General features: G+C 48.0%; 2 protein-coding genes across 8 annotated transcripts in view; one reads left to right on the top strand and one right to left on the bottom strand.

Moving 5' to 3' along the window:
* The window catches only part of DLGAP2 (DLG associated protein 2), a 501,744-nt gene extending 498,513 nt beyond the window's left edge, over positions 1 to 3,231 (bottom strand). For 3 of the 4 annotated variants that reach the window (XM_075414734.1, XM_075414748.1, XM_075414733.1), the window contains exon 1: positions 3,114 to 3,230. In XM_075414734.1, the coding sequence (XP_075270849.1) occupies positions 3,114 to 3,131 (18 nt within the window). In that variant the 5' untranslated portion in view covers positions 3,132 to 3,230. Of the gene's footprint in view, positions 1 to 3,113 lie in introns of all 4 variants that reach the window. The other variant, XM_075414729.1, reaches the window with a different exon arrangement.
* Positions 3,232 to 3,520: 289 nt separating this feature from the next.
* ERICH1 (glutamate rich 1) overlaps positions 3,521 to 12,212 on the top strand; it is a 94,854-nt gene continuing 86,162 nt past the window's right edge. For all 4 annotated transcript variants that reach the window (XR_012763252.1, XR_012763253.1, XR_012763254.1 and 1 more), the window contains exon 1: positions 3,521 to 3,613. Coding sequence is in view for 1 of the 4 variants with exons in the window: in XM_075414749.1 (XP_075270864.1) it covers positions 3,592 to 3,613 (22 nt within the window). In the remaining 3 variants the exon portion in view is untranslated. The remainder of the gene's footprint in view (positions 3,614 to 12,212) is intronic.

Here is a 12,212-nt window from a genome sequence, read left to right on the forward strand (position 1 = left end):
CCATCTGGTTCGTGGATGACTACCAATTGTGCGAGGCAAACTGCACTACATGTAACTTTTTTTCTTCTGTAGTTATTCAAACAAAGCTACCCATCTAGCAAACAGAATATTTTAGATTGAGGTGGGATATTTTGGCCCATAGAATACATTTCGAAGAACCGGGTCTCTCTCAGATACAGTCGCAATCGACGAGCTAACACCAACTTTCTGCATTAGCGGCCCTCTCGTTCACCGTGCGTGGTTCGATGAAGAAATTCACTGCAGTGACGAACCGAAGCAGCAGATCAGACTTGTCTTCTCCATGGAGCAGAACTGAAGCAGCTGGGTTTTTTTGACTGATGCCGTTTGAAAGGGCCCCCTGATGGTCTGCCTTTGAAAAAACAAGGGGTTATTTTGATGTTCGTTTTCTTCCCAAAGCCACTCACAGGATTACCATAGCTATACAAGGAAATTGCTTCGACTACGTGTAATTGCAAACAGGAAAAAAAGCTCCTGCCAAAGGCAGGTGTAAAGTAACATTTTACCACCTTCGTTCAGGCACATAAAAACTACCCCAGCAATTACGCAAATGTCCATAATTTCGCCAGACAAAGCTCTCAATCAAGCTGAACTCTTGTCGTCCAGACTGCTTTAACGAATATTTCCTATGAGAACATCGGCTGTCAGAAAAAAACCTGTTGTAAGTGCGAGGTGGTAGCTTGGCCAGGCGGCGCGACGCTCGGGAAAGCCTGCAGCAGGTACCCGCTGTGCGACGCTCCCCGGTGTCCAGGCACCGCAGAAACGGAACCCAAGATCTCCTGCGGAGCGGGTATGAATGTCCTACCCAGGGATACATTTCTCCTATCACATCTACCAAGTAATGTTAAAGTAACTTTCTTCATATATTGGAATTTATTAGAATATAATTTTTAGTTAGCCCTAATGGACCTTGACGTTTTTGTCTCGATTTGGCAACTTTTAACAGCTTGGCACAGCCAACAACAGCACCATTAATACTGGTGGGGCTTTGCCTCGCACAACTGTGAAATTCTGATCCCGTGCAGTCATTAGGAATATTAGGAATCTTCAGCGAATCTTGGATTCGGCTCTGCGGTTTTACGCGTGACATAGACAAAACACATTCTCCTCAGCACCTCTGTCAAAAGCAGTCTGTGTCTGCCGGTTGTTAAAGGCTTGCTTAAAGCATTTCTGGCTTCGCTCTAAGCGCGACTTCGACTTGTACCAGAAATTTAAACCCTTTTCGGAGGGACTAGAAATTCTAAAAACTTAAGAGGTGTGCCCTACACTGTCCTAGTGGAAACCAGCTATCTGTGCAGCTAAATGCAAACAGCACTTCACAGTATAAAATGAAAAGCTAAAAATAATCTAAAATACAATCGATGAAGTTATTTGACAGTCCTAGCTTTTAGTTCATGTGCAACTGCACAACGGCGTAATGAATGCATTCTTTAGCTGAGGAATATCGTGTCAGATCACACAGAGCCTGAGTGCAGCACGCAGAATTACATCTCCAGTGCGTAACACTGTCATTCATAAAACTGTTCAACCCCACCCGAGTCCATTTTAACCACACACCGGAGGTCCTGAAAGCACGCAGAGTGGTGGAGGGAGGGGAGCAACCTCTCAGTGCATAAACGATAAAAATCTGGTCAGCGCTGCAAAAATAGCTACACGCGGCAACATGAAAACTTGCAGTTCTGAAAGAAGGTGCTTTGTGCAAACCACCTGGAAACGACTGGGAGGTAGAATTGCTGTATTGCTGGAGGCACAGAAACGTAAAACTTCTGCTCTTCCCATTTCACCTGTTTTCCACATAAAACACAAAGACGGAAATGAAACGAACCAGGGATGCGGAAGGCTGACACCCCCCCACACCCGCGTTACGGAACAGCATCATCCCCTGCTCTGCCCCGCGGTCGCTTCTCGAAACAAGCCCAGCGCAACCAGCGCCTTCCCCTGACACGTCCCAAGCCCCGGCACGACGCGCTCAGCCGCTAGGACCCCACGCCAGATGTCTCCGCCGTCTGCGCTTGGATCTGCCCTCGGTCACGTCCAGGTGACCCTTCCTCCTTGGAGGACGCCCGCCGGCAGCCATCTACTACCGGAGTGCCTCCAGGCGTTGGGTGTCGTGAGTTCTGCCGGCGCTCCGCTCACGACGAAGCGAAGGGCAGCTGGGCTCCACGGCCGCCTTCCGGGGCTCACGCCACCGAGGGGGATCGGGCCGCTCCATCCACCTGCCCAGCGCGTTAATTCGGCAAAGGTTCTGGTATCGCCCGCTCCCACGGCTCACCGAGGCCGGCGGCCGGCTGCGCCGGAGCGCGGCGCGGCGGGGATCGAGCAGGGGTTCGTCGCCGCAGGCCGGAGACCCTCCGAAGTTTGGGGGAAGTTGAGGCCGGGGCACCTTCCCCCGCGTTTACCGTGAAGCCCGCACCGCCGCTCCAACGGCGGGCACCGGCGGGACCGAGTTACGCAGGCGACGGGGCGCGGAGCGGGAGGGCGAAGCCCGTCCGGCACCCTCCGCCGGCGGGAGGGCTCCCCCGCACCGCGCCGACCCGCCCCGAGGTGGCGGCCGCCGGGCGGTGCGCGGGCTCCGCTCCGGGCGGCGGGGCTGCGGGTTTAGCACGGCGCCCGTTAACTGTTTTATCTCCCCGGCGAACGCCGCGCTCCCCGCGGGGAGAGCCGCCCATCACCGCGGAGCCGGTAACGGGCGGGACGCACCCGCCGCTCGCCCCTCCGGGACGCCAGGCACCTCGTCCCGGGGGTGGGCGGACAGCCCGCAGCATCGCCGCTCCCGCCGGCCAAACCGGCGGCACGGAGAGTCCGTCCGCGCCCCGCGCCCCCCGCCGCCGGAGCCGTCCCGCAGCCGCCCCGAGCCGCGCCGAGGCGAGACCCCCGCCGCAGGGCCGGGACGCGGGGATGACGGGGCAGGGCACCGCGACCGACGGGGCGGCTGGCGCGCCCTCGCCGCGCTGCCTGGGCGCCCGTACCCGACGGCGGCGGCGGCGGTCCCCACGCACAGCGGCCGGACCCGCGGCACCGGCAGCCCGGTGCCCGCCCCGACGGTGGCCCCCCCCCCCGCCCGGTGCCCCCCGGTGCCCCCGGTCCCCCCGTACCTTTTTCAGCGCTGACATTCTAGTGCATTATCGACGCGCGGGCGCGGGCTGCGCGCGGGGCTGCCGGTCACGTGAGGGAGGCGCCCGGCCGGGAGCGGCAGCGGCAGCGGGAGCAGCGGCGCTCGCCCAGCATCGCCCCGCCGCCGCTCTCACCCCGCGGGGCGCCGCCGCCGCCCGCTCCCCGCGCGCACCCCCGCCCTCGCTCCCGCGCGCGCGGCGGCGGCGGCGGCGCCCGCCGGCTCTGCGCAGCCGCGCTCCCCCTGCCGGAGCCCGCGGGCACCGCGACGGCCGCGGGGGGCGGGGGCGGGGCCGCCGGGCCCGCGCCGGCGGAGCGGGCACGCCCCCGCCGCCGTCTCCGCCAATGGCGCGCCGCCGGTCGCGTGACGGACGGGCGCGGCGGCGAGCAGGAAGGAGGGCGAGCACGGAGGCGCTGGCGGCCCAGCGCAGGTCGGACTCCTCGGCGAGGCCGCCCGGGGCCATGGCCCTGAGCCGGAGGGAAGGTGAGGCGAGGCCGGGCCGGGTGAGGGGGCACCGAGCCGGGGACAGCGGGGGTGAGCTGCCGCGCCGTCCCCCGCGGGTGAGGGCGGCTCCCCGCCCCAGGGGCCCCGAGGGGTTGCCGGGGGGCGCGCAGGGTGAGCGGCGGCGCGGCCGCCCGGCCTGGGCCTCGCTCGGAGCCCGCTCCTCTGCCCCGGGCTGGGCTCGGGGCCACCGGGGAGGGTTGCGGTGCTGCGGGCCCCCGCCTGGGCCTGGGAGGGGTGGAGAAAACTCGTTGTTCAGTGGCAGAGCGTTCTGAGGTGAACACCTGCTCCTCGGTGCGCCTGTCTGCTCGCTGTCGGTGACCGTGCGGTTCGGCTTATTCAGAGTGTGTTAGCCCAGTTCTGAAGTAACCCCGGCACTGTGCTTGCGGAAAGGGGGGAAAAAAAAGCATCCTTCCTCTGTCCAGGCACAACTTCAGTCCGTTCTGTGTGCGTGTTTGGGAGGCATGGCTTTGCGCGGGAAGGACGCCGTAAAGAGCACAAAGGTGTTCTCTAAGTGATGCCTTGTGCTTGAGGGGGCTTCAGTAGGGCTGAGCTGCCAGAGAGCCGAGTTCCTCCCCGCTCCAGTGACTTCGTGGGCGGCTCTCGAGTTTTCAAACGGTTCCATCGTCCCGAAACGCTAATCCTTCCTGCGAGGGTAGCAATGTGCGAGTGAGACCGAAGAGCGAGGTTTGGTGTTTAAGCTGTTTGCCGGCTGACTACAACCAGTGATAGCTGTGAAAGAAGTATAGAAACAGAGTAGCGATCTGTCCCTTTTAGATGCAGCTCCAGTGCGAGAAATGGAGAAGGCTGATGGAGTAATCGTGTTGCTTCTAGCGTGGCTTCCTTTGAGGAAAGGCGGAGAATTACAAATTGGGGTCTTCTGGGAGAAAGTTAGAGAGTTCAGAAAAGTGAGTTCATTTGCTCGTAAATAAGCGTGTGACTCGAGAGCTGAGAGTGGGGGAAGAAAATTCCAAGGGACTCAAATTGTTTAACACCCAAGGTCAAATAAAGAGCCATTTGTTTCTGTAAGGTGGAAGAGAAAGCTAAAATGATCATGCAGCGTGACTGTCTTCACCGTGTAAAGTGAGAAATCACTTAAGTTTTCTTCAGCCGCTCTAAGGAGTGGTGACTTAAGATTGGAAAGAAAATACAGTGACGAATAAAAGGATGATGGGGTGCCACACAGTCACTCGGGATGAAATAACAAAATTGGAAGAGTTTACAACCTTATCTGATCAGCGTCTGCAGCCAGGAGTATATATGGAAACTGTTGACTTGCTATTGTGAAAAAATACAGACTTTTTTAAAAAGACAAGTGTCTCAGGAGAGAGCTGAAAAAGAAGGTTTAGATGCTTCTGGTTAAGGTTGGATTTGCTTCTGTGTATAGGAGTAGACTGAAGATGCTGAAAATAGATTTTTGTCTGCATTACAAGTGAACACTGAAGCTTTTTATTTTGTATTGAATTGGGCTGTAATACAAAATAAATGGGATGGTCAAAGCTTGTAGGTTGTGGGTCTCTAATTGTCAATGAAGAGAATCTAAATAGCTGGAAGACAATAAGCTAGCAGTGCAGGTGAGTGAAGTGCACTTCACTTTGCCAGGGAAGGGTTGGGTAGGTGTAACGGAGAAAGCGCAAAGTTTTTTGAGTTTTGTGGATCTTCTTGTTTTTCAGTTGCTCATGTGCCAATGATTCGTAACAGGGCTAGAGTTACTTAAAGTTGTCAGTATATGTGTTACTGACAGGATGATTATGCTCTCTGGGACAGCTGGATTCATAATTCATAGCCATTAAGCGTCATCAGTTGTATCTTTAAAGCTGTAGTCATCATTCTTGAAAGTTTGTGCAGCCCCAAGGTAACAGGTTACAGAGTGACGTTCCAGCAGCTAAAGGGTAAAGATATTGGTGTAGGTGTAATATACAATATCGACTTGAACTGCTAATAAGAATTGATGCAAAAGTTAGTATGCTGTACACAGTGATGCTAGAGGAGACTTCCTGTTTGAGAGATGAAACTGGAAATCAAATGCGGCCAGCTGATGGTCATCAGTAACAACAGTAAGAAAGTAGTTCAACAGTGATAGTAGTTGCATCTAGGAGTGCCATTTTCATCTCTTTATGACGAGTCAAATGATTTGGGCTTGGGTCGGGAAGCTCATTACTTGTAATAGGGATTGAAATGAGAAAGCAGTTCCTTAGTTTTAGGGTTTCATTTGTTTTGGTTTTGTTTTTGAATGGACATATTGGCTATTGAACAGCTTAATTCTTGCAGAAAAACACACCCTTTTTTTTCCTCCTTTTTCTATAAGTTTAAGAACAACCTTGCTTCTTGCAGATCTTGAGAGTATTTTTTTTTAAACTCAACATAAGTTTTGGAAGACACTTTGAGGCTTTTTTTGAAAAAAAAAATCCATTTTTTAGCACGAATGCCACCTCTCTCATCAGTATATGTTTATCGGTAAGGGAAATATTAATTAGAAATGAAGTTTGATGCTTGACACTATGTCCTTTGCTCTGGTTGAAGTATCTTGCTTCCCTCCTACCCCCAAGTAATTAAAAATGTGTGTTGCTTTCAGTTACCAAAGATTTATTACAGCTTACCAAGATCCAAATTTTATTTGGAATGTAGTTGAATAAATCATGAATATCTGGGGTTTAGTGATTAAATGTAGCAGTTGCGCTAGAATAAGTGTAATTGACTCTACCATTAAAACCTTGGGGAGGCGGTGTGGAATCTTAGGCCTTTTTTTGTTGCTGATTTCAACCTTGTGCTAGGATGAGAAATCTAGCTGAGCAGGAAGGCCAACATGGTAATGAAAGAAGAGGCAGAAATGATAGCTCCAATGGCTTTGTGTTTAGCAAGTCTGTGAGGGTAACTCATGCTCAAAGATAGCTAAATATGTGGAGCCTGACATGATGTGGTCTTTGGGGTTCTATGTTTTGTGTGGATGTTGGGGCGAGTGGTTTTGAGTTGTTTTCATTTTGGAAATTATGCTTTGGAGCAATTCTTACCTACTTGGCTGTGAGATAGGATGATCCACAAGAGATAGATATGACTCCATTTAAACATACAAGGGTATTTCTAGGAACTGATATATGTACTTGTGTTTTTAGTGAAGGTGGTAAGTGGGGGGGAAAAGGCAATGTGTGCCGTTCTGGTGCATTGGTGCATTGGTTTGGTGTTTTTTTAGCTTTTTGAACAGTCAGTGTGTGATGCCTTTCACTCAACACTAGTTCTGAGCTTGTTATCAGTAGATTTCTGGAATCTATGGGCTATCTCAGAGCAATCCATTAAAAGTTAAGGTTATGTTGTGGTTTAACTCCAGCCAGCAGTTAAACATCACACAGCCGCTTGCTCACTCCCCCCTGGCAGGGTGGGAAAGAGAATCAGAAGAGTGAAAGTGAGAAGACTCCTCAGCTGAGATAAGGATGGTTCAATAGGTAAAGCAAAAGCTGCATGCACATGCAAAGCAAAACAAGAAATTCATTCCCTGCTTCCCACTGGCAGGCAGGTGTTCAGCCATCTCCAGGAAAGCAGGGCTCCACCATGCATTAATAGTGACTTGAGAAGACAGACACCATCGCTCTGAACATCTCCACCTTCCTCCTTCTTCCCCCCACTTTACATGCTGAGCATGACATCGTATGGTATAGAATATCCCTTTGGTCAGTTGGGGTTGGCTGTCCCGGCTGTGTCCACTCCCAGCTTCTTGTGCACTCCCAGCCCGCTCGCTGGTGGGGTGATGTGAGAAGCAGAAAAGGCCTTGACTCTGTATAAGCATTGCTCAGCAGCACTGTCTCCAGCACAAATCCAAAACATAGCCTTATACTGGCTACTATGAAGAAAATTAACTTTCTCCCAGCCAAAACCAGCATGTATGTATATGTGGGGCTACTTAGAGAAATTGCTGGATATTATGTTACAATCAAATATTCAGGTCACAGCAAAGGGTGATGTGTTTGCTCCCTGAAGAATGCTATGTAGACATTCAATTGTGTTTATGTTTTATATAATATGAATATATAAAAATTCCTTTTTAAATAAAATTTAAAGGCACAGTCTTGTTGAACTTTAGCCTGTGCTCAGTGGTTTTACGCCTGCCAGTTTCGTGGTTTGTGTTGTGAATACTGGTATATGCAGCTTCATTTTAGTTTGATATGAGGAGAGGGAGCAAGCTGTCTCCTTAGAATTTCCAGATTTTTTTCACTTCAGTAATTTGAATGTTGTTTTTTTCTTTTTACTGTTTTCAGTTATTCTTCTGACAGTGCTTTAGGCCATTGTAGTGCTATTTGTCTGTTTTCCCTGTTACCCCCAGCATCTACCATAACATTGAACTTTAGCCCACATGTGTGGTATAGCTTGGTGTTCACTTCAAGCCATATGCTGTTTGTATCCAGATAAGAGTTCTTAGGTTGAAATAAGGTTTAAACTTTCTTAAAATTTGGAAAGTTTACACCTGCACTGGCAGGGGACTGGACTTGGTGACCAGTGATACTGTAAGCGCATAGCCTCTTTTTTTTGTTCCTTCCCCCCAAAATCTGTCTCAGAAGGGGGCGGGGGGGGGGGGGGGGGAAGTAGTCTCTTACAGCTATGATTTACAGTTGGCCCAACTTTGATTAGCCAGATTTATTATTATTAATAATACTACTATTCAGCAAAGTTAAGCTTCTTTGTTAAGGGTGAGTGAGATATCTTGAGATGTTTTAAGTGAGGTCTGTTTGACTGTGGCAGCTAAGATCAAGATAATGGTGCAGTATCAGAAATGTATTGTGAAGTATTTGAAAGATGCTTAGAAAAATGGATAGCAAGCAGAAATTGAAGTAATGGTGAAGATGCCCTGTTTTCCCAGGACTGTAGTAGGAGTACGCATCTTGAAAGATTTCATTACGAGGCTGACAGGGTTCATATGAACAGCTAGAACAAAATCCTGATGTTCTCGTTGTGTTGGTTATGTAGCTTCTTGCCATCTGTGTCATGTCATTAGATGTCTAGGAGCTTCTGCCTGCAATTAAGGTGGTCTACTGAGAGATCTGTAAAGGCTTTGTTGAGACACGATGGCGTGATCTGTTAGATTCTTACTGAACTACACAGTCATGCAGAATTTGCTGACAGATGTAACACCAGTCTTACTGATTAGAAGCTACAATGTGACACAGATCATGCTTGGTAAAGTTGAATTGGTTTTGTCTAAGACAGGAAAACAAATGTCTGCTTTTTGTAGTGAATACTGTTCCACTTTTTGTAGCAAACACTGTTCTGTATCTGGGATTGCTATGAACTGTGTTGGCCTTGATGCACACAGGTCAATCTTTGAGTGGTAAATCCTCTCCCATTGTGACTCACTCCTTAATTTAGGTGAATGCATAAATGTGGGGTATGCAATCACTGTATTCTTCCTTCCTTTCTACCCTACTGACATGTGCTATATACTCTTGTTCAAAAGTTGCCTCAAAGATAGGAGAATGGTATATGACTGAGTTTCAGATAACAAAGTGGTGTTCTGTATATTATCAGAATTAGTGCTATGTGAAAAGATAAATGGAGCCATGTTTTATGGGCTGCTATATTAGAGCACAAAACTGGAGTTTTTTACACTATGTTGTTCTTGAACTGTAGTAATAAGACAGGAGTAAAATCTAGGCAATTAACATCTGATTTTAATGTCTAATGGGACTTAGAACACTAATAGGTGCTGTTTCAGTGAGAATAATGTCAGAGGTCTTGAGATGAACCTCGATATTGTGAAGTTAGTATTACATACTAGATTTAAAATGGCAGTATCTGAACTTGTACAGCTCCCCGTGATGTTTTGGTTAACAACGATACTGAGATGCAGCCAGCTGATACCTAGTAGTTCAAGCACAGAATTCATGTGACCTTGAATACAAATTTATCCTTCTGTTGTTTGATTTCACAAACAGTACGTGTAGGTTCTCCTTTTTTCCCATTAAATATGTAATAACAGGTTTCGCAGTTAAAACGATTTATGTGATATGGAATGTCAATGAGATCAATTGTAAAACCAGGGAAGAGGACCGTTCCCAACTTACCTGTAGATATTCTGTCAAAAACTGTACAAATTTTTGCCTTAAAGCTGTCACTCGAGTTTTGAGGCTGGTAGAACTAAACGATTGTGTAAGGAGCTACTCAAGTTAAAAATAATCAGTTTGCGATACCAGGATTTCACCATGGTGTTCCTACTCAGTCTTAATTCCAGAGTTCTGTAGTTCCAAAAAAAACCCAAAATCAAGCAACCCACTCTCCTTGACATCTGCTGACCCAGATGATAATAACTCAGGGGGGAAATGGGGCAAACAGCCTTTGTTCAAAAGAAGTGCTTTCTTTAGGCAGATAATTATAAGTAAGGTGTATGAGGGTGAGAGACTGTACCTTGCACACCAGAAGACTATTCTTGAGAATCAAGGTTTCTAAGCTGTAGGGAGATTGTCATAGGAAACAAATTACTCTATAGTATAGGATTCCTTAATATAGTAAGAAGAGGCAGAAAAAGGACCAAGGCCAAAGAAGTCAAGCTTTTCAAATGTGACGAACATGGTGCCTGTGTGTGTTTTATGCCAAAGGTGATTAAGTACTGGGAAAAAAGCTAATGTGAATTATTTAGTTCCTCAACTTCTTGAAGGGCCTCCAGAGTCTTTGAAATACATTAGAAGTATTCAGGCACAAGTTATCGGTCTCGGTGTGGGTATGTGTGTAAAATTACTTCTTCCAGTCTGTCAGACAAGATAACCTGGTGCTTTTTGTGGCCTTACGCTGCAAGTGAATTCCACCCTGAATTTCGAAGCTTGATATTACTTGATATCTTCCTCAAAAAGATTTTCAGAGAATAACAGTGCTGTTTGGAAACAAGGGCTTTAAATTTGTAGGTAAGATGAAGTAAAGTCTGAAGTATGAAAACTGAAGAGGTTGTGGATGATCTGCAGAATGGCATCCTCTTTAACCAAACACAGGATCTTGTAAGATGTTAGCTGCTGTGTTTGTCTACAGCTGCCTCTTATATAAGATGGTCAGCTTCAGCCTGAATTTTTGTGGCAGATCTTTCAGTCCATACTTCTATCCTGTTTTGTCCTTTAGCTACTCTTGTAGAAGCCTGTTACCACAGCTTCACCTGCAGGATGAGGTCTGCTTACAGACTGTGAACACAAGACAAAATACTGTAAAATTAGAGGCTTCCCGTTCCTATGTACGTAAAACTGCTAGACAGCTGCTAAACCAGCTAGAATTCTGCATATTTCACACTTCTCCTGCCCCTCCCCCCACCCCGAAAGAGCAGTTGTGTTACTCCCATGACAGTGCTTTGCTTTGGTTTGCACATGCTCTGTCTATGGTGGGATGGAAATATGTCACTCCTGGAAAAGCTGACCTCGCTGGTAGCAGGAAAATTACACCTTCCTTTTCTTCCTCCTGACTTGAACAAGAGCATCCCTTATTAAATATAACACACATTATCTGAACCATCAGGCTATACAGGGTGTAATTGCATATCACTGCATTCTTCTTTTCCTCATATCACTGTGCACCATGAACGTTTCTGGAAATGGGAAAGTCATATAAAAATGAGAGGGAGTGGGAAGATGATACCCTGTTCTACTGGCATGGAATGTTCTCGTTAATTCCTCCCTTTCCTCTTTTTTTTGCTTTTAATCTGTTGGTAGCTGCTGAACTGGTATCCCAAGTCTGGGAATCTTCTTTGCAGCTAAGTGATCTCTACTCCAAGATTTTTGAAGTTAATGTTTAAATAGCTAGTTGTTGCCGTCAGGGCGAGAACATGTCTATGTGTGTGTGTCTGTCTTGATGTAACCCAAGCCTCTGGTCTCTGCCACTTCTAGCAATGGTTCTGGGGTCTTTGATCTTTTAGCAGTGTCCTTTTTGTTTTGTTCATGGGATTTTGGCTGCAGGAGTTGATGATTGGAGGTTTTGGTTTTGTCTGGGAGCAATGTGCGTGTAGCTTTTCTTCTATTGTGAAATTCAGATCAAGATTAATAAATTTAATTATCCTCAGAGGTCCTGTGTATTGACTTCCATTGAGTGTAACGGGGGTTTGTACTCAGTGCAGTATCATCTGTACAGAGTACATCTTGGAGACCCAGTGGCTGATCAGCAGAATTGGTGCCTTGTATGCACTAGGTCTCTGGCGGGGTGTCTAGTGTGTAAACGGAGTATGACGCTTTGCATGTGTCTAGCGTTCGGCATCTTAACTGCAAACTGAATTTTGCACCTAGTGTCTGAAACACAAACTAGTTGCCTTTGTCTTTTTGGGACTTCTGAAGCTGTGATCCAAGAATCTGTATGTAAGGCCAAACAAATACAGAGTGAAGACCTTTGTTTGTCAGTTCGGCCAGCTGAGTAACTCTTTCAGAAAGAATCCAGAAGACCTAGAACATGGAACTCCATCCTGTATGGTTAAAGGGCAAATAAGCTTTCTGGGGAATGGTTTAAGGGAATGGATAGTAACTCCTAGCCAGAAGTTGTCATAAGTCTTCCACCTGCTAGCTGGTAAGAATGGCAGTCTGGCTAGCATTTTCTGTATGTAGCAGTCTCTTAAAATTAAAATGCTTTTACA

This window comes from Opisthocomus hoazin, chromosome 2, assembly GCF_030867145.1.
Source record: "Opisthocomus hoazin isolate bOpiHoa1 chromosome 2, bOpiHoa1.hap1, whole genome shotgun sequence".
Classification (NCBI taxonomy): Eukaryota; Metazoa; Chordata; class Aves; order Opisthocomiformes; family Opisthocomidae; genus Opisthocomus; species Opisthocomus hoazin.